This window comes from Haliaeetus albicilla, chromosome 2 (genome assembly GCF_947461875.1).
Source record: "Haliaeetus albicilla chromosome 2, bHalAlb1.1, whole genome shotgun sequence".
Taxonomy (NCBI): Eukaryota; Metazoa; Chordata; class Aves; order Accipitriformes; family Accipitridae; genus Haliaeetus; species Haliaeetus albicilla.
The window spans coordinates 46,723,188-46,748,988 of NC_091484.1; the positions used below are offsets into that span (position 1 = coordinate 46,723,188).

Consider the following 25,801-nt stretch of genomic DNA (forward strand, 5'->3'; position numbering starts at 1 on the left):
GAGCAGGAGTTGGCACATAGAACTGACACAAGACCTTGGGCCAAGAGGACTACCAGAAAGGTTTAATGTGTCGTGTGTCTTGGTTTCTTTGCTTTGCTTTTTGATATTAAACTTGGTGCAGTTATCATAGCATAAGGATGCAGGCAAGGAAAAGTTTGTGAGTCCAGATAATATCTTTATTAAAAAAAAAAGTATATTTGGAAAAAGAAACTCCTTTTCAGACACAAACCCTTTTTTGGGGAAGACCTTCTTCGGGACAAAGTGGTTGTACATTCAAAAGTATACCTACTGTTTCTAATTATGCTGGGTAGTCTTCTAAATGGCATTGTCGATAATAAAGCTTGCCTTTTCTTACTAAGATGGTAGGAATATAGCTGGTACCAAAAGCCCGAGAACTTCCCAGCAGCAGAAAGTTCTGCCATATGCCACCAGTCATCTCAAGTCTTTGAAGTCTATTTTTTTCTTAACAGAATATAAAACCCATCGCAAAGTCTACGCACACGGGTTGAGTATATGCTTCAAGATGTGTATATGTACTTAGGTATATACAAGCACCTTTTGAAATGGTAGCACTTCATCGAGAGAGAGAGAAAGAGAGAGAGAGAATTGGAACAAAGGATAAAAAGAGCCAACACAAAGAAAAATGTGCCTGTGAAATCCTCAAAGTTGGGGCTGAAACAAATGTTTTAGTTAATCCTCATTCTCAATTCTATACCGCACTAAACAAAAACTGGTTTGGGGCCAGGTAAAAGTTAGTTAAGTATTCTTTAGTTTAGCAAAAACTTTTCTCCTCAAAAAATCAACAGACAAGGACGAATTGCAAAGGCAGTTGGAGAAAAAGATTCACTTAGTGAAAGTGATTTGAAAAACGCAATAAGAAATGAAGGTTTCAAACTTCCTTTCCAATCCTTTTTAAACACTATCTCTTTTTTTTAAATAGAAAAAGGCTGTTAGTGATTTCGTTACTTAATGGGACTGGAGATAAATTAGGTAAGTGAGATATCTCTTAGCTCTGCTATCATCACTCATCTCAGTTGGCCTTCTTCCATCCTACACTGTTCTAGAGGAGCTGAGGGTCACCTCACTGTGAGAAATCTTGACGTGCATCAGACCCGTGAATTTAAAATCAGCTGCAAAAATATATACAACTATTTTGTTGCTGATGTGTTTGTTTACTAGGCAGAAATGGCAGCTCCACAGTATATCAGATTGTATGTCGATACAGCAAAAAGTTAAAATACTGGGTTAAAGCAGGTTATAACTTACATTTCTCAAACCGTGTAGATTTAGTAGACCAATTTTTTTTCTGTATGTAATCGCCTGCTATATGGTTACTCCAAAGTTGTAATTAGTCCAATCTCTTATCTTCATCCTATGGCTTTTACTTTATGACTTGGGAATGCTGACTGGTTAATACATTTTAATTTTTTCTCTTTGACTGTACTCTGAAGGAAAGACATAAACAATTCCTTATCAAGAATCTGGTGTCTCCCTAACTCTCTTTAACAGCAAGGTTAGTAGCTAAGGACCCATCTTCTCTCCTTTGATGTCAATCTCTTCTTAATTTATATGTGTAAAGTTTATATTGGGTCACAGAAATCAGAAAATTCAGTGTATTAAGTGTACACAAAGTGCTAAAGATTTATAAAGAAAGAATATATACAGGTTAAATTTTGGTCTGTGTTTACTTGTTTTTGGCATAATTTTAAATTATTATAAACCAATTACATTAAAAATTTGTATGAATATCTATTTTTACTCTTTAATATGAATGTTTGTCTTTGGACTTTATTTTTTTTTAATAGACTGTTCATTTTTCTACATACCACATATAGTATGCTATGTTCTAAAATGGTATGGTGGAATGTGAAGAATTTTGTTTTGGGGAAATAATAAATTCCTTTGGCTCTGTACAAAAGGCTTTATTCATCCCTCAGGTGCATGATCATTATCTGGGTCTATCATGGCTTTTCCCTTAATTTAAACAAGAACCACCTACTGTAAATCACCTTTTTTTGCTTACAGACACATGTGCAACTGGTAGATGTGCAGCCTCTTACATTAAAAAATGTACTAAGGTTTCAGTTTCTAAAAAAAGTTATGAAGAGATAATAAATTAATGCATGAATGAAAATTAACACTGATTCCAGTATCAAACAGTTTTTCTTTGCTGTCAGGGTGAAACTCAGTCTAAGCTGAGAGGAAAATAGGAATCTTATTGCAATTTCAAGTTAAGTTGTTGAAGCTGCTGTGCCAGAACATCATGTATGCCACAGTGTCTTAGTGGGGCATCATACATGCTTAAGGGACATGTAGCATGCATTCTCGGCTGCTAAATGCAGGTAATTATACAATTCTTCTCAACAAAATATCTATTTTGTACCAGTTGGAAGCTCAGCTCCCTACCACATAAGCTCATGGAATGGTGCCTCTCACCAGGAACCATACTTATGGAAAAAAATAGTGTGTAAACCTCTTACAAATGGCTTTTTCACGCACAATGTTTTACTACAGATCATAATACACAGATAAGTGATAGTCAAACATGCATACAGGCTGCTATGTTTCTTTCCTCTCTAGTGCAACCACTGCATTAACCTGAACACCTGTGCTAAAACTCAGGACGCCTTACTTGCGGACACAGGGATGTTCCCTTTCCAATCCACTTGTGCATTATTAGCACCCGTGTGAGTGTCTTTGGGTAGGCCCTTGCACTGCTCTCTCCATTCTTGGTTTCCACAGCATGCCACTACGGACAGTAACTCTAGCCCTCCATCTATCCTTTTGTCTTTGGTATTCAGGGGAGCTTGTGCAGCATGCAGCTAAAATGAAAATAAAATGTATATGTCTCTTCCCTGCTCCTCCTGAGGTAAATACCAACTTCATTCTACCGACCTGTAACAAAAGGCAGAGGTCAGAAGGACAAAATCCTCTGAGTTGGAGTCCATTTGTGCAGAGTCTTAGTGACTTTTCCAGACTTTTCCCAAGGCATTTGTCATTAGAGGCAGAGATCCATATTTAATAACTATGTAAGTGTTATTATGGTATTTCTTGAGATATACTGAAGAAAAGTATATATACTGAAGAAAATTATTCACAGCATTGCATTAGGAAACCATTTTGTGTTGTCTCGGGGAAAGCAATTTATATATAGCGGTTAGAGTACATGTTGCTGTACAGAGCGTTACTACATTACCCAGCCTTGCTTAATATCTCAGGCTTAGAATCAGTTTGGTCACAAGATCCTGTAAGAGCTAGTGACTTTCAAGTGCTACGTATGAGACCCCTCAGACAGACCTGTCTTTCAGAAAGTATTAAATCTCTGCCACGAGCACACATTTTGGAGGACTGAAATGGACATCCAAACATTGAGACCCAACAGAGTAGTCTTAGAGAACTCTGGTCTTCATGAACACTGACGTAATTCAGGATTAATGCCATTGAGCTGAAAAGATTACAATAACAAAAGAGCAATATGAGATTTGACTTAGGCCTCCAAAGTCTAAAGTCTCCAACATATATTTAAAGAGAAAGAACTTACTCCAGCATTTGGAAAATGGTGCCTATTGAAAAGCATGAAACCTCTAAAATGTTATTTGAATGCCAGAAAAGTAATACTTTAAAATGCCACGACAAAGGTGCCAAGAGGAACAGAAAGGAGTGAGCCAGAAACACTAACATGTTCATTTCCATCCTGTCTGCGAGCTGGGCGAGACCCACAGCTCCATGGACATCTCTGGGTATTAACTGATGGACAGTCCCTGCCCTCAGTGACATGGGTTTCATCTCACAAAACAGAAATATGGAAATAAGCTGGAGTTAAAATAACTAGAAAAAATACCAATTCAGAAACACGCGCCTTATGACGATACCTACATTTAGCTGTGACTTTGTAACCGCCCAGCGGAGGGTCATGGCCTTCCACGGCATCGAATCCTGCTGACACTAGCACAATCTCTGGATCAAACTCATTGGCGGCTGGCATAATCACAGTCCTACAGAGTGAAAAAAACCAACCTGTTAAAAATTAAAAGAACTATCTTCATGATATAAATTGCCACAATCTCAAAAATCCACAACACAAGATATTTTCTTTTAATTAAACCAATCTCCACTGTAGCTGTCCAAACCCAAACAAAGTCCAAGGCTTCAATTAATTTCTTTCTACAGTCACTCTTTTTTCTTTTCTATGATTGAGGAAAAAAAAATAAAATGCAGGTACATGTGAAAGCCTCTAATATTACACACACATCTGTGCCTGTTTTATCCTGCTGCCTATAAAAATCTGCCTCTTCCAGGGAAGTGACTAATGGTTTACAGAGAGCACTCAAAGCCTGAGTGGAAACCCGGACTGCTCCAGTTAGTGCGAACTTGGTGTAAATTTGAACTATAAATTTCTTTTGGGAAAATGTTTGCTTTCCAAACTTTTTTTTTTCTTCTTAACATTTTTAAATGTTTGTCGAGGTGGGGGGTGACTCTAGCAAAGGAAAAACATGAAATTCCCTTAATCAAATCCAGACTATGTTGTTAAGCCTTTCCAAGGTCAAGCATAACAGGAATGTGACAACCACAAACTAGTGACAGCAGCCCCTGCTGGTGTCAGGAAGATAATTCAGCCCTTCACAGTCACAAAGATTCCACTTTTTTAACCCCTTCCTTGACAAACTTCCATGGGAGCATTTTGTGGCTTTGTTTTTGCTCTTCTCCAAACTCAAAGCCTTAAAGATGTATTGAAGGAGAAGATAAAACCCTGCATTCTGCACTCGCAGATGCCTTCTTTCGGGCTGACTTTCTGAAGGGAAGGCGTCAGGATGGGTTTTACACCAGTGCGACAAATGCTGAGCCTGTAATGACTGCATTAATTCAGGCGGACATCACTAACATTAAAAGGCAAATACACAAATGAATATTCTATTCCAAATATATTAACTCAAGGAAATCCCAATTGGTCTACACTGGTCAAAGTCTGAGGATCAATTTTGCTCATGTGTAATACTATTTGCCTTAGTTCAATATTTATTTATTTATTATTTAATCAGCTTAGGCCAAAGAGATCATGTTTTTGTTGAAAGATTAAGGTTTTCTGTGGGGAAAAAAAAGGCATATTGATAATATTTTGACAACTCTTCAGGTTTTTCTTTAGTTTAGTTCTTGATCTGAATTTATAAATTTCATTTTGTTCTGATTTCCTCAAAGATAATTTTCATATTAGGAAAGTGTTCCTTTCACTTGTTAGTCAGAGAAAAGCAGAATTCATACTAAGTTAAAAGTCCTTGTCAGGGCATACAGCTTTTCAATGAATATCATTTTACATTAGAAAAAAAGGATAGAGGCAACTTCATTTTTCCAGTGATTTTGCTGAAATTGCACCATGAACGTCTGCAGGCAAAGTGATATAAGTTGTGAAATATTCCTTTTTTTACACATCATTAGTAGGCCTCTGCTGAAGTATGGCTTCCAGTATTGAGCATTGTGCTTCAAGAAGGACCTAGACCAACTTGAGAGAACAAAAGGAAAGAAAAAAATTCTAAAAAATGTGACCTAAGTGGATAAAATGATAGAATTATAATTATTTGATTCACATAACATGACAGTAAAAACGATAAAAGTCCATGAACATGTAAGTGGTTGTTGCAAGAGGAAAGAAATAACCTGTTCTGCATTTCCACGGTGGATAGGACATGAAGTAGTTGCAGCAGGAAAGCTGTAGTTCAGACACTGGAAAAAGCTTTTAAATAGTAAGGATAGATAATCGTTTCAATAAAATGTTTAAGAAAATTGAAAAGTGTCCATCTCTCTGATTTTTTTATAATAGGTAAAACAAATATCCATCAGGCTTGCCACAGGTTCAAGCTGACATGGCCTTGAGGAGGGAGGTCAGATTACTTTTCTTCTAGGTCTTTTTCCTACACTTCCATGGTGTGTAACTATGTAACACACAAAGTACACATGAGAATAATTACATTAGACACTATAGTGACTGAACATTTTTGCAGGCTAATCTCCACAAAGTTAGGGAACAATATCAGGAATAAAGATCTCTTATGCAACCACATCTTTCTTATGTACATACCTTCTGATACTCTAATTATACGTTCATTGTCTGAAGCAACACATACTTCCCAAACTTCCCCACGTCTGCAACACATGTGGCACGGATCCTGATTAGTGATGAGGACTGCGGCTGATATGCAATCTTGATCTGTCCCCATAGCACCATATATCTTATACACTGAAAGAAGGAGGGATCCTATGGAGAACCCTCCCTATCTGCAGCCACTTGAGCTTTTGCCCTCCTCCTCTCCATTCACATTTCCTCAAATTCAAGTCAGGCTCTGTTTTTTATTTCTTCATGTCAAATAAAGTGGCAGCACCACAGAGTACAACACAGACAATGCTCAGAAGTCAGAGGATGGAGTGTGTTGAGTACAGACAAAAGCTCTGGAAACTCAAGTTGCTGAGCATTAACAAACCTAACCAGGCTAAGAGAGAACGAGATTTTTGAGAGTCTTGTAATTTGGAACATTGGGAAAATCTACCACACTTCTACCACATTTCAAGACCTTGCTCAAAAGCATAAAGATGTCAGCACTTTTTTTTATAACTTGGGCAAAACAATGCATTTGACCCTTAATCTCATTCTTAGAAGCAGCAAAAATTGTTTAGCCACAGTTTCTTCAAAAATTTTGTGAAATAAGTATGTCTGACATGAAAACTGCCAGCCACGCTGGGTAACACTAGTAAAATTATTAAATACTGAAAGCAAGGTCTTTCAACACAAAGCACCAGGAATAGCTATTAACACCATCTTTAATAGTACTGAACAGGAAATAGTAGCATATTAATAAATCTCTACAGAAATGATATATAGGAATCTCAGCTAAAGGAAGGAGAAGGCTGTAAGGATAATAACTGGAGGTGGCATTTACAATTCACTGTTCTGCTACTGCTTTCAGTATTACCTCAATTCACATGACTAAAATAAGACCTAAGAGGGTTTTTCTGAAACAAAAAATTTTTTCTTTTAAAAACGTACACCGTGTCTGTTAAATTTCACCAGAAGAATAGCACCCTACTTTTGCTATAATACTGTCTCACAAATCATGACAGAATTTTGCTGCTGCTACTCTGCATACTACATACCACAAGAGCTAACGTATGTGCCCACAAGACCTGTGTCATTGTTCATTTCTCTTTCATCCCCCATAATATTGAGGGACTTGGAATGTCAGAGCTCATCCATCTTACACTGTTCTTGATTTAATACTGAGCAGAAAATCTAAGGACTTTTCTTTAAAAAAGACATTATGGAAAATGTAATCTGTTTACCAAGATAGCAAGTTTGACTCTTTTCTAAAACATCTCAGGGTGTCCATGGCCCTTGTTACAGCAGCCAAGACTACTATTTGGTCTTTCAAAAAGGTGACAGCTGCAAGTCTCTCAATTGCAGAGACAACCATGTGGACATCTACTTCCTAAATCTCTAATCCAGTCTTCCTCTACATTAACCAACAGGCATTTAAGGTTGCTCCTCTTCTGAATAACAACTATGAGATCTCCACTCAGAGAAGAGTGGCTTAATGTCTAGAAAACATCATAGCATTTATTTTGGACTTTGTGTAGGTAGGACCTCTCTAACCGTTGTCTTGCTTTGGCAGGAACTCCTTTGTGGCACAAAACACACAAGTAAATTCCTTCACAAAAGCAAAAGATACTTTCTTGTTTTATGAAGTGCTATAAGGAATCATATACATACGTTTTTAAATATGGGCTAAATTTCACCAGGACATAAATATAACCTTTTGGCATTTGCACCTCTCAGGCTTCAGCGCCTTCATTATCCCTGAATAACTGTCTTTAGAAAAACGTTTTGAGGTTGGTATCTGTAAAGAAAGCCTACACAAAGCACTAGATTCCATCCCTTTTTTTTACCCCAAAGCAATGTGAAGCTCACTTCTCCTTCATAAACAGGCTTCTCCTACCTCAGGAGAGTGAGGACAGTTGGACAGGCAGGGACAGCTCCTGACTCTTCACTGTCTTTTGGGAGTAGAGAATCATCAGACCCTGTATCCTTCTCCTATCCCATCTCATCTACACTCTGGAGGGCACAGCTGGGTGTAAGAAAGAGAAATCATCCATCGACTGCCTCCTCAGGAGCTCCATAATCATAGTGCTTCCCTTCTCAATTACCTAAAAGAATCCTCTGAATGAGATCATAACAGAAAATATGTTTTTTTTTTTAAAGCACACAACTGTCCTTGGTCATACACTAATAGATGCTCATGTTAACCTTCCCAAATTCCTCAGACCAACCTTACGCTCAGAAGTTAGGCTGCAGCTGGCAGGATTTGTTATGGTGCAAAGGGTCAGAACTCTGCTCATCAGAAATCATTTGCAAGGCTGCATAGGCAGCCTGCACTCAGGCCTAGGTAGGAACAGTTATTATCTTACCCGCAGCAGGAGTAAGGAATATGTTTTGGCTTCTGGCCATAGGTCACCAGGCAGGTACAGACTGGGGACTGGCAGGCCATCAGCTTCCTGCTTGAAGCCAGTTGGGCTGCAGGGGTTACCAGCAAACAGAAATTAATGCTATGATCCTTCTCTGACAAAATGAATAGTTTTTGTCAGAAGAGAAGTCAATTTTATTCTTCCACTATGACTCACACTCTCTTCTACTCCCTTCTCCAAAGAAAATAAAACACATAAAGGAGATATTTATTTTCTGCAATCCTGAATCATATAGAAGCATAAATATTTGGTATACCGTATTCACCTAATGATGACAGCAGAGTTACAGGGGCATCTTGCCTGGCTGACTGTTTCTTTCTTTTCTCACATTTTTATTAATAAATGTGTCAAAGCCTGTAAGCTTGAGCAGCTGGATCGCAGGAGTTATTCATCCATGCTAAATGTTGCAGTTACAATGAAACTGTGTCCTCCAGCCCAAGGTAGTGCAGATCCTCCTTTAAGTCTGATAGTACTGGTAACAGAGCATGTGTCTGGGAAGCTGAAAAGATTCATTTTTGTCCCACTAAGGAGATTTCCCCAAAGAATTAATATATTCCATTCGGGTATGCTGCTGTCTGCAGAGAAGCCAAGGGATGGCTTCCAGTTGGGTGTAGTCCTAGAGAAAACATCAGGCATGTGATCCTCCCCTCCCCACCAATCTGAACATCAGATGCAAGACATTAAAGAGATTCTACCAAGGGACTCTGTTCCTTTTATTCTTCCATTCTATTTTTGTACATCTAAAGCACATGGTTAGGTTGCTCCCAAACATTTGTTCTCCCAGAAGAGATTGCAGAGAAGTATCCAACCCAGAAATGACTCTGCAAGTACCATCACACAGAGCTGGAAATCTCCAAAGAAAGTTAAGTTGATGCAAATAGCTACAATTCTTTTGCTGTGTTGGTAATTCAAAAAGGAAACGAGCAGGAATACCAGTCCAGCACAGTAATTTATGTAACCAAGAAAAAAAATCCACACTGTTCTAAAACTGCAGATTGGAGTGGCTTAGTAACATAAATTATTTGCTCTTTCCCTAAAATCCTCCAGTGTTTTCATCCAGTGATCTCAAAGTATTTTCAGAACATTAATAAATGGGAAGGCTCATATCTTCAGATGGTATAAATCAGTATAGCTGTTTCTGATTGCATAGTCCTCTAAAGCAAGCATTTCTTGTACCCACTTCACAGATGAATCAGCTAAAACTAAAAGCTGGTAAAACACTTGAATAAATTACTTAGTTGTCCCTGGAAAAACCTTGAAATAAAATGCAGAAGACTCTAAGTAAGTCCACTACTTCAACTAGAAGAAAACACTTTAAAAGAGCTGTTATTTATTCAGTTATACCAGACCTGTATTTTGCAAGAAATATATATACAATGCATTAGTGCTATTAGAGTGCGGGTTTTGCAACCAAATGAAGATCCAGTCTGTTGTTTGAAAGAGTGCAGGTTGTCCTACAGTTTCTCAGTTTTACATTCTGCAAATAAAATATTGTTCCAAACAATCACTATGTTGTCCTACCTTAAAATTACACAAGTTTAAGTATGTTGTTGAATGCACCCTGATATGAATAGATCAGAAAATATTTAAAAGATTGCCCTGATAGGTATGTGGAACTTATGGTATCTATTATTTTTATGTGTTGTTTGCACATATGTTTTAGTGTAACACAATATCAAGTAATGTCTATCCTTGCAGAAAGCTACATAACATTTCTGTACAACTATTGGATAATTTTTTTTTTTTTGTCTCTGTATTAATTGAGTTTGTACTAGTGTCTCTCACTAAAATTTCGGTTTACCTTCATGACATTTCTTTATGCCAGTTCTGCTGGCAGCCCAAGTTCACTGAGGCCAAACCTGAGAACTCTCCCCCCAAACTCCTTGCTGACTGTCATCTGACCATCAGCTTTGTCCTGGACTTATCCTCTCAGGTATGCCTAAATTCTGCAGATTTTATCTGTATTAGTTTCTAAGTTATATCTTTTATGTAAGTTTTATCTTTATAGCCGTTATTTTTATATTTTTTCTTTTATGCTTATAGGTTTTCCTTTTATAACTTTTTAATAAATTTATTTCTTCTCTATTTTTTATAAGTACAGTCAATATTCTTGTCCTTACTTTTATTTTACAATTAACTTATTCGCTTTCTGGAAATACAAAATATATTTTTCTTTTATTCTTAAATGGGCAAAAGGCACCACCACATCAATACAAAATCCTTGCTACTGTAAATCACAGTAATTTCACTGGGATTTACACATGGTATTAAACTTAAGCACATGCCAAAGTGTTTAAAGGGTCAAGGTCTTCCATGGATGCACCCAAGTTGGTAATTTCAAACCTTATACTTCTAGAAGTATCTAAGTGTCACTGAATGAAGTTTTAGAAGCACCAATAGATTTGCCTTTTTTTTTTTTTTTTTTTTGGCTTTTGAAGACATTTTCATAGCCTAAGGCTATTATTTGTGGGTTCCTTTTTAAATGAATAATTATTTTGGCATCCTGCATGCAAGTTTCCTGAGTTCTATTACAGCTGGAATTGCAACATCTTAAGCACTCAAAAAGCATAAGAAATATTGACTACAATATCTGCTGATCCTTCCTTTTTTATTATTATTTAGAAAGGTGGTTTCAGTGTAATTATAAGGACTCTTCTACATTTGATCTAAAGTATGCCTCAGTCAGAGTCTCTGAACTAGTAAAAAAAGAATCAAAATAAGAAAAAGTTAACAAAGACGAAAAGTATGAGAAAAATTTTACTTTGTGGTTTTCAGAATTTGCTTAAAAATTAATAGCACAGTCAAATAAAATTATCCAACTTCTAGAAACATGGGCAAATGCATATACACACATACAATGCACATTTACATCCATATTCAGAACTAAGTAAAATTCAAAGTTCAGTGGCACTAGGTAAAGGGATTGGCTACAAATTATGGTAGCTTGCTCAAAGGCTATGGGTCCAAGTACCTCTCAAATGATTATATGTTGAAAGAAGAGGTTACCTTGGAAGGATCAAAGACTTTCAGCTGTCCAGTATGCAAATATAAAGCCTTCTATGGAAATATAGGCCAAGATAGCACTTCCAATAGCAGGATATCTCCTTACAGAACACTTTTACCCTGAAAAGTGACTGAGTAAAAAAAATCTGCATTTTCTATTAAATGTTCCTCTGTCTTTTAGAGTCTTATTTGTGGGAGCACTGGTGTGATGAAAGAAAAATTTACTATCTTTTTACCTTTTCTTTATTTCTCAGATCTCAAATAAAGCTGGTTGGTACCATGCCATTTTGTGCAACATAACTTATTTACTAAGTTCCAGCTGTTAGCTAAAGGACTGATGTGGCTTCCAAGAGCTATATAACTGAAGATGATATATGAGAAGGAGGAAATAGAGGTTTAATTTGTAAAGATGGAGCTTAAAATAAACCACAGCATGACTTAAAATAGTATCACCAACACTGAGAAAGTAAAATGCAATAAATATAGAATCCCACCATTTTAAGTCAATTATTTTCCTATCAAAGCCATTCTAACATATATGGGAAATGGTACTGATGCATATACACTGCCAAATTTTACCCTCAAGTATTATTTAGGATAGAATTTAGCTTTCAGGGTGTAACATGTTTTTACCAGAAAAAAACAATTCAGTGCCCATTTCTTGTTATTAATTGGGTTTTGGTTTTTTTTTGGGGGGGGGGGGGGGGAGGGGGAGAGTAAATCTTTAGAAGCTTTTCTGCCATAAATATAATAATCACATTTGGGGGTATTTTAATTTTTCTGTTTTAAAGTTTGCATGGCTGCTTAGAAAACATGACATTTCTATGAAGCCTGAGGACACTACAGTATTTTCTATAACAAAATAACTATCAATTTTGCCCTTCTACTAAGTAATTTCTTTCAACAGTATTTTATCATAAAAGTCAGTGGACTTGGCCTAAAATGTTAACATAATAAACTAATAATACTACTAAAATGGTTCACTGCTCCCAGTAAATCTTATTACATAGTAATAAGATTGCTGCTAAGAAGACAAAAGAAAGTATTATAATATCAGAAATAGTTAAAGGCAGAGGTAAAAACTTACCTCAATGTGTTGCATTTAGAGAGTTCACAAAATGAATGATAGCATGGTATCCCCTCTGAGAAATTTCATATGTCTATGAAAAAGCATATTATTTTGAGCATATCCTATCTTTCAGTGTATTTTTAGAGTACTTGACACTTTTAAAATTACTTAGCAATCTAAGAACAGTATAAGAGAAAGGGCAGCGTAGTACCTGTTTTACTTACACTCCACAGGAATGGTGGAATTGGGGAAAAGAAGGAAATGGTGGTGGTCTGAATAAATTAAAAATTAAAAAGAGGGCTCTGGAGTATGAAGTTTGTCTCTAGGTCCAAAATCTACCCTTCTCCTTTACGAAAAACCTTTAGAAAAGCTTTCCAATTTGGGCATATAGCATACAGTTTGACAAACAGCAGCAATGAGGAAAATATGCTATCCAAAATTTACTGCTATTGATTGTACAACAGCTCAGTTTGCAATGTTAACAATCTGCTTATGTCACCACTGAAGTAAATACTAGAGAAGTTTAAAGTAGTTTTCAATTCTTGCAAAAGTGAGATGTGGAGAAGAAGGGAGGGTAAACCTTATTAAAAAATGCCTGGGGAGATGAATTGAAGGGGTTGCATATTTCATGGGAGCAATAGGTTGAGTGGATAAAAGATACAGAAATCCCTTGCAAAAAATACTTTTACCACAAAATTTGCTAAATTTCTGAAAAGTGCAATTTGCCCAGAAGGGGATTTTTTTTTTCTTTCCTTTTAAATGAAAAGAAAACAAACATTTTCTAGAAATCAAATTATTCATCAAGGTCACGGCCATTTGCAAAAGCATAATTTTTCACATACTGTATTCATCAACATGGCTGTGAATACGAAGTACATGAAGTTGTCTTAATTTTTTTCTCAGAGGTCTCTACAGATTCTCTCTTGCAAATGCTTTCTTGCTTTGTCTTGTATTTTCTTCCTCATAACTACTTTTAAAGGTATTTTCTGTGTGTGTGGTTTTCTGGCTTATCATTAAACAGAAATTTCACAAGTTTCTGGATAACCACTATTATTTTAGTATATATTATGTTGTCACTATTCCTTTGAAGTAATGCTATTCAGAAAATTGCTTATATGGCTAATCTTATTTTTCAGCTCTTATGAGGTATTCTTTCAGAGGGAAGATACAGACATGTGTCACTTCCTCTTGTTTTTTGCTGATGAACAACATACACTGATAGAAAAGGAACATATGGACATTTTCTCACACCCAAACCAAATTAACCAACAGGAAATGTCTCTGATCTCAAGCTGGAAGATACTGATGCTATAGGCAGCAACAGTATCCAACACTTCTGTATTAGTAAATACAGGCCTCTTTGTTTGTCTCATGCTTGGCAGAACTTTGTCATTGGAATTGAGGCCACTTCAGACCATCCCATTACTCCACTGTATTTAACCAGACCAGATGGCTTCATTCTGATATCTAAAAATACAGCAACCCTCATATAACAAGGTTTTACACAGAACAGAAACATCAAGTCTTCTCTCTTCACCTAAATTGAATGCGACTTAATGGAACCTATGCTGATATAATTGTAGTGGGGGTTTAGAGGAAATATTTACAGATAATGTAAAGTAACCCAAAAAACCACTTTTCAGTCCCTGCCCTTCCCAACCCCCTCACAAAATTCTCAGAGGGAAAGAGCGAAGATATTTGTGGGAGCAGGGTGAATGCTCACACTAAAGCACTAATCCCTAGGTACCACACAGTGTTAGAAACTATGACTTTTTCTGGTGCAGTTTCAGCTACTGTTTGGTTAGAAATGTGATCTGGTGTTGGCTCTGGGTAGTTTAGAGGAATCCTGTCTCTTTTATATTATCCTATCCCCTCTCTTCCCTTACACTCATTCTGCTCAACAAAATAGAGGAAATATGATAGACTCCAAAGACAGAGAAAATTGGATGTCAGGGCTTACAAATTAACTGAATTGAATGTGACTAGAAGGACTCAACTCACAAACAAAAGTACCAAACTTGTTCAGGGAGTAACGTCAGGTAGACTAATGTTTTAAAATATGAAACAGTCTTCTGCAAGAGAGTTATGCCTATAACTTAAAGAGTGAAGTCAAGGAAAGGACTGGAGGGAACTAAGTCTTAGGGAAATGTGAAGCCAAATATGACATGTTGACGACAATGGGAATTTTGTTTCTGATTTCAGTAGTATGAATAAAATAGGGTTTTATACCTGAAATTCAAAAGGGAAGCATTTTTATAAAGGAAAGAACCTTAAATATTAAGGAATCAATGTCGCAAATAGGAAGTTTAATAAAATACGAAAGTAGCAAAGGAATCTGCATTAACACAATATCTGAAACAAAACCCAAAATGGTCAGAAGATATTGTACCAGCTTCCGAGAAACTTAAAAAAAAAAGAGGCTATATATTCCCATTCACAGACACAATGAGGGAAACAAAAAATTTTTCTTAAGCACATCTGGAAGGAGAAGAAAAAAAGGAAAAAAAAGAGCTCTGAAAAATAAGGATTGAAGACAGCACCGCAGAATTCAGGAATCACATGTTCCCTGCATAAATGTTTCACAACTTTTTTTTAACAAGGAAGGAATAGTGAAGAGCAAAGCACTTGAAATCTCAGCCTGAGAAACAAAACATGAAAATGCAGGTATACTGCGATATGATTTAATATTTTACTTAAGCTTCCATTAACTTCATGGAGCCAACATTTCTCCTAATAGTTTTTATTTGACATCTGCAAAAGAAATGCAGAAAGTCTTGTGGTCCTAGATCAATCATAACTTTTTCAGTAGTGCACATGGAAGAAGCCTTTTATTTGTGCCAGGCATTTTACAGCAGAAAGGCAACTCCACTCACCCCAAGAGAGTCATACTGATACAATGCTAATCCATTTGCCAATACAATCTCTTGCACCAACTCTTCATGTTGCCAGGACCCCTGAAGAAGGTCAGAGGAAAAATCAAGGTGAAGTTTGTGATTTAGCTGAAGAGCATCTAAAATTTACATTTTGATGTTTCTGAAATTGCCTTTCCCCCCTGAACTTACGTCTCTGCACTTCTGTTACAAAACTGAACTGCTCACACCTCTTTTAATTATTTTTGGATCCTATTTGGAGTGATAAATTAGATAGTCTCTGCAACAGCATGAAACAAAAAAGACTTTTTCTACCATATGTTACAGCAATAAAAGAGAAAGCTGTTTCCCATTATTGGCTGGTCCATCCTCATGTAGTCAGTTGCCTTGGAAACTGAGATTGATTATAATTTCAAGAAAATGTAAGAATGAACGGAATCACATAGTTCCTTTTTCAATGTCTGTCTCAATTTACAATGTTGAAACTAGCAACAAAAACATCCCTAAGCATGATTTCCACCTCTAGCTTTATTTTTGTTGCACTTCTCTCTCAGAGTGGCATTCAAAATAAGATAATAACTTAGATTGGATACATCAGTAAAATAATTGTGAAGTTTCAGAAAACATTGTAATAAATTTAAGTCAAATGTACACTAACATTGACTTCATTAAAAAAAAATTTAAAAAAAATAGTTGTTCTTCCAGATTTGATATCTGGATGACACAATATCTAGGTATCATGTAATTCAAATTCTTTACTCTGTCCAAAAACTTGAACTTTCACTGAAGCCAAGATATATTTGATAAAACATTAATTTTCCAAGTATTTCACGGACCCCTTCAGGAGTTCATAATCATTTCTCTCCTAAGGATTTGACTTTAATTAGCTTTAGTGTGGTTACTGCAAATAAGTTACCATTTATTTATGAAATCCTTTTGTCATTTTAAATTCCTTATTTAAAATTGCCAACAGAGCTTGTAAACTGTGCAAAGGACTCGTTCAAAAGCACCGCTTTTCATGCTGCTATCTTTGGTTTACCAACAGTCCCAAAAACTCTGCAAAGTGACTTCTTCTGCTTTGACTTCTTCAATTCCAGTTGCTGACCTATATTTAAAAACAAGGAATTTTACACCAGCTGAGAAATTTGGCATACTCTTCTCATCTACTCCTCATTAAAATTACTCTTCCAACATAAAATTGCCAAACCTGTCATAGGGAGTTGCGGAATTACAGTGAATAGGAGGAAGTTTTTATCATTGCTAATACATGGGAGGTGATCCAATAGATTTTTAAGCTGTGGCCCCTTCAAGAAAGGTTAGAAGATTCTTGGCAACTAAGCAAAAAGAATTTGTCAGCCCTTCAGCATGAACAGCTAAGGAAAAAATTACTTATTAAAATCTGTAAACTTTGTATTGTTTTTCTGTAAGATAGTTCAGTCTTTGGAAGGAAAAACAGAACCCTAAGTTAGTATAATGTTAAGGATAACTACAGAAGGGCTGTATATATAATCATCTTAGTTGATTTTGATTTTGCAGTCCTAATTTCAATACTTTCTGACTTTTGTGGATTCATAACATTAATCAAATAATATCTAAAATTTGATATTTTTCTTCTCACTTATTGGGCAATTCATGTCTTCTTTTTTTATCCAGCTCTGCACACTTGACAGACATTGCTAATTAAGTAGTTTGCAATGAATTTTCTTATCTAGTGCCAAATAAATTATTTGCATTTTTTACATTATTTACCCAGTATAGCTTTAAAAAGACATTGCAGTAGCACAAATGTAATTTTAAACTTCATGTCATAGCTTTTAAATAGTTAACAAATTATTTATTTCATTTTATTTTATACCTTGAATTCTAGTAAAAATCTGAGCTTTTAATTGTAAATCTTGAAATTTAATTCCAATCTCAAACAGCAATTTGTGCCCTGACACTGGGAATCTTGGCAACCTGTCAGTCCAAGTGGTAACCCACAGTCAGGAAGGAAAAAGTCATATTTGAAGAGACTTGACTGTGGAACGAGAACTGGTAAAGTCTTGCTTGCTATGACACAAAGCAAGCCAGCTTTCCCACCACCTCGTTGCACTGCTTTCTTCACCAAAAAAGCAATGACAGAGATGAGGAGTATCAAAGAGCAAGGAGTACTTAAAAATAAGCTGATCCTGCCAAGGCTGATATTTTCATCTTCCCTCTGGCTCTACTCCATTCTCTTTAAATTCCATTGAATCACCAAAGGAGAACTCTGGCCTGATCATTGAAACAAAAAATAAAAAAAATAAAATCAGTGACTAAACCAACAAAGGAGAAGTACTCTAGTTTGTACTCTAAGAAGGACTACTTTTAGCAGGATTACTAACTATTGATGAATACAGCTCGAGAATGGCTTCAAGAAGCTACTGCAGTTCTAGAATACTAAGTATTTCTATAATTCATGCAGATACCGTACAGATAAAAAGCACTTAAAATTGAAAAAGGCATATGCTGTTTCAACAGCTACAGGGTACATGTGTCTTCCAAATTGGCTCTATTTCTAATTGCATGTGAAGCCAAATCCTGATAAGCAGTTCCTTCAGACTTGTGCTCTCTTTAACAGTTCCTACATTCTCCTTCCACAAGTTAAGAAATTCAATCAGAATTTTTTTAATTCACGATCCCATATAAATGTAAATAATGATTTATTAATAAAGGAATGAAGATTATTATGCCAGGCTAATGTGAGAAAAAATGGTGTTCTAGGACATATGTAAAAACCCATGGATTTTGTTTATCTTGTTATCCATGCATTCAATTTTAGGCTTTGTACAGCTTCCTTAAAAGGAAGTATATATTAGCAAAGAATAGACCTCAAGGGGTTTGAAGTTTGGTTCATATAAACATGTAAATGTTTTGATGTTTATTTCCATCTTATCTATGCAGGGTCACCAATACTATCAGAATATCCTGTTATAGAATCTCTGTTTCTAATTCCAGGATGAAAAGATTCACAAAGTTTTGCCTTAACCTTTTGAAAATCCTGTTAAAGATTTGTTTTATTCTGAAGTTGGACTGAGGGTAAGGTTTCTTTTTTTTATTTTATCCAGACTAGTTCCACCATGTCTTGTGTAAATCATTATAGTCTTGTCTCTCTCACTTCATTGGCTTTTTGGTTTCCATCTGTTTTCTCTCATCTTTTCCTCTACTCTGCCTCATCTACATTCTCTTTCTACTCTGTTTTCTCTCATCTGCTTGCTCATTGCTATTAGTCCAGCCCTCTGTTTTCCCCTTTACTTCCCAATTATCTCACAGAGGTGGAGAATGCAAGAGACCTGAGAGCTCCATTCTGAGAGATGCTGACGACTTTTTTTTTTTGACCTGCAAACTTTAGCTTCTTGTTTTTATTTATTTTTTAAAAGACTCCTGGATATCTTTACTGACCTAAGCACGTTACTTTTCTGAATGTTGTCTAAGGTATATCGTGTTCTTATTCCTAGAAACATTAATTTCTACAGGACCCATTTGTACTTTTCATAGGAAGGTGTAACTCCCTAGTGTCCTACCTGCACAAAGGTTAGCACTGTATCATGATATGTACTTTACTAATCTCTGATGGGAAGCTGTAAATATTTCATTGTTGCACATTATCGTATCTGTTGAAGAACATTCAGGAATGTGTTCATGTTAATGTTAATAAAATTAATTTCATAATGCTGCTGTCTGTGATACAAGCAAAATTGTAACTATCTCAAATTTTGGAAAAAAAGGATAGATAGACATGCATTTAAAACCTTTTAGGATCAGTACCCAAATATATACATTATTCTATCATTGAAAATGGCTTAACAGGGCAGGCTTAATGCTCTACAGCTACCTTTGTGACACCATGAATGTCACAGCTCTCTGTTCTAAAGCTGTAATCTAGCCATTGATGATCAGGGGTAATCTTTAATCCTTAAATTGAACTCAGTCAGAAACTTCCAGCTCAAAACTATTTTTTTTCTTTCTTAATAAAAAACAACTCTTCACAAATGTTCCAAACTGTACAGGAAAGTACTGACCTTCCAGAAGTGTGCATATGGTCTCACTCCCAGGGCCTTCACTAGTTTCTCAGGTTTGTGCACTTTACCTTGTTATCTCTCCAGTGCAGTCCCCTGTGACAGAAGTCCAGAGATGCAGTGCCGAAGGGACTTAGACGAGGTCATCACCCCAGCACCAGGTCCATCATTTAAACGGTGCATTCATGCATAATTCACAGAATTACCTACACATTTCTATGTCTCAGGCTTGGAGACACTGGCTGGACACATAACTGAGCTACTAGTTTCAGTGAAGTCCAGCTGTACTATGTGTCCCTTTTCCTTGGGACAGCTCCCATTTACAGTAAAAGCCACCTCCTCCAAGTAAACACCCCTGAAGCAGGAAAGCCCTATTTATCTTCCGGGAATTACCACCTCTTCCCTTGTGCCAGCAGATATCTGCATCAAAGCTTTCATTCCTCAGACTCTGCCCTTCTCCTCATGCTGTCCAAGGGAATGTTTCCAAGCAGTCCCTAAAGGAGGGACAAATAGTAAGGTTCTTGCTCTTCCCTGTGTCAGTAGAGGAGGAAAATCACTACAAATTAGAGCCCTGCTGTGGAGGAAACTTCTGGAAACTCCAGAGACTTCTACAACTTTCCAGAAGTTACAAATGAGGTTTAGAGAGGTAGCTTGGATGCTGCCTTAATTACAGACTCCCTATCTCTTTTCTATGACTGTGAAAACTGTGAAGGATTTGAAACAGAGACTGGAGAAAGGATCATCCCTCTGTTGAAAGCACTGTTTTCCACTGAATGGCAAAAAGGCAAGTGACAGAAGTTGGCTGATTTGGATTTTATCAAATAAAAGTAGCAGTGTTATTCCATGTCATTCCACACTCTTTGACATCTCATACTGTTTTTTAAAGACTATGAAAATTTTTAAAGCTGAGGTGCTAACGTGGAGCCTTGTCAGAGTAAAGGTTGTTATTGAAGGAGGTAACCAGTCCTTCATGCTTTCAGAGAGGCTCTGTTCTGAAGGTGGCATCTGTGCCACAGCCAAAGCAGTATTTAACTTTCAATGAAATGCTGGACTCATGAACCTGAGTGATTTGGAACTGCTCTATTTATAAGCAGATATTCAAGACAGCATTTTTGGAAGGCAGCCACTGGAGTGTACTGTATTATGGAATAAATCACACTGAAAAGATGCTCCCTGTCAAGGTGGAGATACTTTTAGAAAAGATCAGTTACAGAAACCATCACATTTATGTGACTATTTCTACCTTTGTTAGTGACACAAGCTTATTTCAAACACACTGTAAGATCCCAGATGAGTTCCCCTAAGACTTCACACAGATCACAATACCACAGGCTCTTAAATATAGTGGAGATTTCTCATTTTTTATAGTACAATGAAGTACAATTAAGGCATGATCTTCCTCTGACAAGTCTGAAATGATCTCCAACTCAGTTCCTTAGGGAGCGTGTTGAAATTTAGCCATTTAAAAGATCTCTAGCCAATATTTCAACTGCTCTGAACTCTCATAAATATTATCAGCTCTAAACTTCTGGAAAGGTTCACCGTTGAGAGGTAGTCCCTTCAGGAGTATACAGTACAACCTGACTAAAGTACAACCTCATCCCAGGTTATTGTTCTCATGTATTTTGGTCTACGTGCAGTCAACAATATGGGCTACGGAAGGTGCAGTACAAGGGTATAACAAAAAGCATACAACCGAAGTGGCAAACCTCCAAGTTACTTCATCAATAAACTGAAGTGGGTACCTTGCCTATGGATATGACTACAATGCACACTGCAGCAAGACGCAAAGATCTGTAGCTTTAAAATGAGTCAGCATGGATACTGAAAAAATTTTGCCAGAGGGACTTGGTTTTGTACCGGCTATTTCATATTGCTAAGAAAAGGTAATTTATCTCAGTGCAGCATATTAGCCCCTTTAAAGCTTTAAATCTTTCCAGCCTGAAAGATTAGTTTGGAGACAGACATAAACTACTCACAGTGTGTGTGTTTATGTTTTGACACTGTGCAGTAAAGACAAAATCAATTAGCGTGGGTGGTTCATGAGACTTCTTCAGACGTTTCACAGGTAGCTTAAAGATGGATTGAACATGTCTACACTTGTTTTGCAGGTATAGAAGTATAGGCATACTCTGAGACACTGGCTTAGAACAATATCCCTAACCATATATGGATGAAACCATGGTTAACTGAATTTTCCCAGAAGTATGTAAATAACCATTACCTAGAATAGAGATTAATTTAACCAGGAATGGCATCCAAATCCAGATGCAGACACCTAACTGTATACTGTAGGAGTCTATATGTGAGCTGAGGGTCTAAACTCTCATTATGTTTCATGGAAAAAGAGGATTCAGTTCCGTTACCTACATGAAGATATCCAGGAGCTTTTGGGATGCGGGGGGACTCATCCTGGCCACCTGTTGACTTCTCAAAAGGGCACAATCTCCCACAGCTCCTGTGCTATAGCTGTCAGCCCCAGCAGTAAACCTCAGCTTCTCCAGTGCATGTCATGTGGCACTGGACTTGTATGTTTTTGAGAACTGAATCAAGGTCATAGTCGGTACAGGCAGTGAAATCTAGAAAATTATTCAAACAACCAGTGTATGTCCCTGCTTAAGGGTGAGTCACACAGCTCTCTCAATTTAGCGGACTGTATCACCCAGAGCTCCACAATGGGAAAGTAGACACCTTGCTCACATGCAGATGCCTACTTTGCAGGGACATGCCTGGATTTCTGAATTTGACCCTGAATTCATCTTTGTTATATGCTAGTTTTTAACCATAACCTAGTGTGAAATAAGAAGCCAAAAGTCTCAGCTTCTTCAATATTATTGAGTCAATCAGACTAAAAGCTCCAGCAGAGAAACCATTCTAGGAAGCCTTCCATTAACGCTATTCTCCATCCAATAAGGTGGGGCAGAGACAGTCTCCTGGGTAGAGAGCAGAGGAACTCAAGCTTCTTTTTCCAACTGTAAAGTCATCTCTCTTCATGTTCAAAGTAGAAAGGACATAAGGAAGTTAATCACATCTGTATAATCAAATTTTTCAACTAAGATCTGAAAATGTATGGCTGCTTTCCACATTTTCCTTTAGGGTGCTAATATAAATTGTTTCTACACAGCAGGCTGAACCTTCTGTTCCCTCTCAACAAACGGCTTGTATATTGCTGCTTTTTCAGTGCAAAGATCATAGTCTGATCTGGGCAGCTAATACTGTTATAATAACTTATAACAGTAATTATCTAGATTTTACTAAGAATAATAGTATTTATAAGCAGCATGGGCAATACAGGACTTGGCACTTCGTTAATTCCACAATCCTTACACAACCTAATATGCCACAAATAGTATGGAACTGCAGTTACACAATAGCTACCATTAAATAAAAAATTAGTCCATTTTTTAAAGCATCTAAGATAGGATTGACTGCAAATTCAAAGTAATGGTTCATGTTACTGTTAGAACAGAATTTCACTTCTGCTAAAAATGTTTTAAGCACAATAATAAATAGAATGCAGTTGGAAGTCTTTTAAATTTTTAGAGAAACATTGAATTTGTGTGTATTTTCCTGTGTTTTATTACAGCCCTATCAATCACTGTAGTTATTTTGGAATACTGTACATATGAATTAAATTAAGGAAACAGAGCTATTAGGAGAAAATATGCAACTAAAAGCACTCCCTGTTTTTTCTTAATCCTAAATCTGACCTTGTTAACAAGCAGGTGCAAGACTTCACACTACAACCAAAAACAATAAAGAAGCATGCTGTCCTCATTTTTCCTCTAATTGTTCTTTTCTCCAAATTGTATTAGCTCCCATTTGTTTTATGCAATATTCACCATTATTCCCTTTTATTCTTTTCAAGTTTATTGTAGTCCTGGAAATAAGAGTACAATCCTTTGATCTCCCACATCACACAAAAGTAATCTATGAGAATATAGCATATGCCATGATATGAGAAATGTATCCCAGTTGAATTCCTCAGTCAAAAGAATTACATACCTACGGCATCTTCCATGAAAGTTCTCTGGAGTGAATTATTCCCACTGTTATTACTGAGTACAGCAATGAAAAGTCACAGCCAAAACCCACGTGTATATACCTTAGGTAGGTAATGTCCTTATTAACTCTTTCTCTGTTCTTTACCAGGGTAAAGGGTGCCTGAAAGCAATCTATAATTATATAAACAGGTAAAGCATCCAGCATCCAATTAAATGTTCTTTATGGCATTTATCTTCCAGTTACCCTCTTGTTATCAAAGAGTGTAAAAAAAGCAGTGCTGCCAAAATATATGTCACGGTCGTTGCATCTAAAAGTGACTTACTGAACCCAAGTGGTTCAATTTACTTCTTCTTTACACATTCTAAAATGATACAAAGGAAGACTAATGAAAAGAAGAATCAAAATCTACCTTCAAATTTTAACAGGGGAGCAGGTGGACAGATAGAAAGATGACATCTAACAGTCATTTTTTTAGATCTGTCATTTAAAAGATGCAGGAAAGTAATGAAGTCCAACATTTATTCTTGGCTCAGCCAGTGATTTTCTGTGTGGTCTCTATAGTGGTTTGAAAATACACAACACAACACCATTATCAGATAATGGCTACTTCATGAATATTTTTGTTAGACTTCCTTTTATTAAACTGCAGATTTACAAGCAATTGTAAGTAAGGTGGAAATTATGAAACTGTGTAGCCCTTAGCTCCCCATATAAAAAAAAGACACTTTTTAGTAATAAGCATTGTACTACCTTAAAAACATTGTTGGAAACCTTGGAAATAAGTGGTTTAAGCATCCAGGGAATTTTTTCCTGCAATAAAATGCTTCCTCAGTCACTATCCCCTGCTTGACTTACACCACCCACCTAAGCTTAACTTTACTCTATAAAGTTTGTAGACAGATGTGCAAAGGTCAAATTAAACCACCAGTAGATTTTATAGTCCTATTCCTTCTATTGACGAGATCATTAGGCATATGTGCAAGGTATGAATTAAATCACTAATAGATTATATAATCTCACTTCTCCTAGTCAGTAAATCTTTTCCATTATGCTATAATATTATATCATCATATACGCTCCTCTAAATCACATTAGCCTCTACAAAATGTGAATGTAGCTGAAAGTACAATCAGACAAGTATTATGATTTACAACATTAATAGCCCAAACTACCTCTTAGGAAGCATGCTGTCAAAAAGGAAGTTTGTGTCTTATTATTTAGTTATAAAAAATGACAGCAAACAAAATCTTCTGTTTAATAAAGAGCAGAACATCTGCCCATCTGGAAATATTGCTTATAGGAACTCTCACATTCTCACACTATGACATCTACACCACTATTTTCTCACAAAACAACCTTTTCTATTAGAAGGGATATTATTGTTTTCTGATAATTGTAATGAATTATGATGATTTCAAAAGATATTTTCTCAGCTCAGAGAGAGATTCATTAGTGCTAATAAAATACGCATCAAGATATAACCAGCTCCCTGTGATGCTGGCTATGAGTTTAACAGGTTAAAATTTCACAAAATGTTGATAAAAATATTGAAACCTGCTGCTTCTCTTTAAAGCATATAACCGATTTGCTATTCTACTAACATAAAACATGTTAAAATGACAGGCCATATGAAAGGGAAGAAAAACAAGAAGCCTTCAGACTTCTTAAATAGGAGTCCTTTGTGTTAAAAAATCTTCGGCTATACATACATAAAATTTGCATTATAGTATATATATTATTTATAAAATAAAATAAGGTGGAACTAGCTTGAATTACAGAAGCCTTCTTTGTGAAACAGTGTTGCCTTAAGGAAAGGGCTGAATACTCTGCAGAATGTAGCTTTGTGACGTTTCTAATTTTTATGAAGGAATCCAAGACATTTTTAAGCTTTTAAGAAAAACAGAAATATTAGCTACATAAAAAAAAAAAAAACAAACACAAAGAAAATAAAAAAAAAACAAAAACAAAATAAAATGCTCACAGAGTAGACAGCAACAGAACTGATTTTTCAGTCCTTTTTAATTTGCCTCCCAAGCTCATGGAGAAAAGTTTTGTGTATCTTGATCTGAACTTCACAGTTTCAGTTCCACTAGAAAGTAATATTCATCAATATTTCTTTTATTATGTGCTAGTGTTAGTAATATGGGATCTGGCCCAAATCGGCCAATATTATACACTTTCATTAGTCTCGGGAGGCCCAATCCTGCAAACATAAATGCACATGTGTAACTTTACTCAGGCTAGTAGTCTGATTGACTTAATAATGAGTTAACATGTAAATATATTCTGCCACATGTTTAAGCATTTGC

At 36.3% G+C, this 25,801-nt stretch overlaps 1 protein-coding gene across 14 annotated transcripts in view; it reads right to left on the reverse strand.

Annotated features, from left to right (window-relative positions):
- HDAC9 (histone deacetylase 9) overlaps positions 1-25,801 on the reverse strand; it is a 499,915-nt gene that overhangs the window by 58,469 nt on the left and 415,645 nt on the right. For 13 of the 14 annotated variants that reach the window (XM_069773867.1, XM_069773840.1, XM_069773846.1 and 10 more), the window contains one exon: positions 3,877-3,995. In XM_069773867.1, coding sequence (XP_069629968.1) covers positions 3,877-3,995 — 119 coding nt within the window. Of the gene's footprint in view, positions 1-3,876; positions 3,996-25,801 lie in introns of those variants that run through there. The other variant, XR_011322675.1, reaches the window with a different exon arrangement.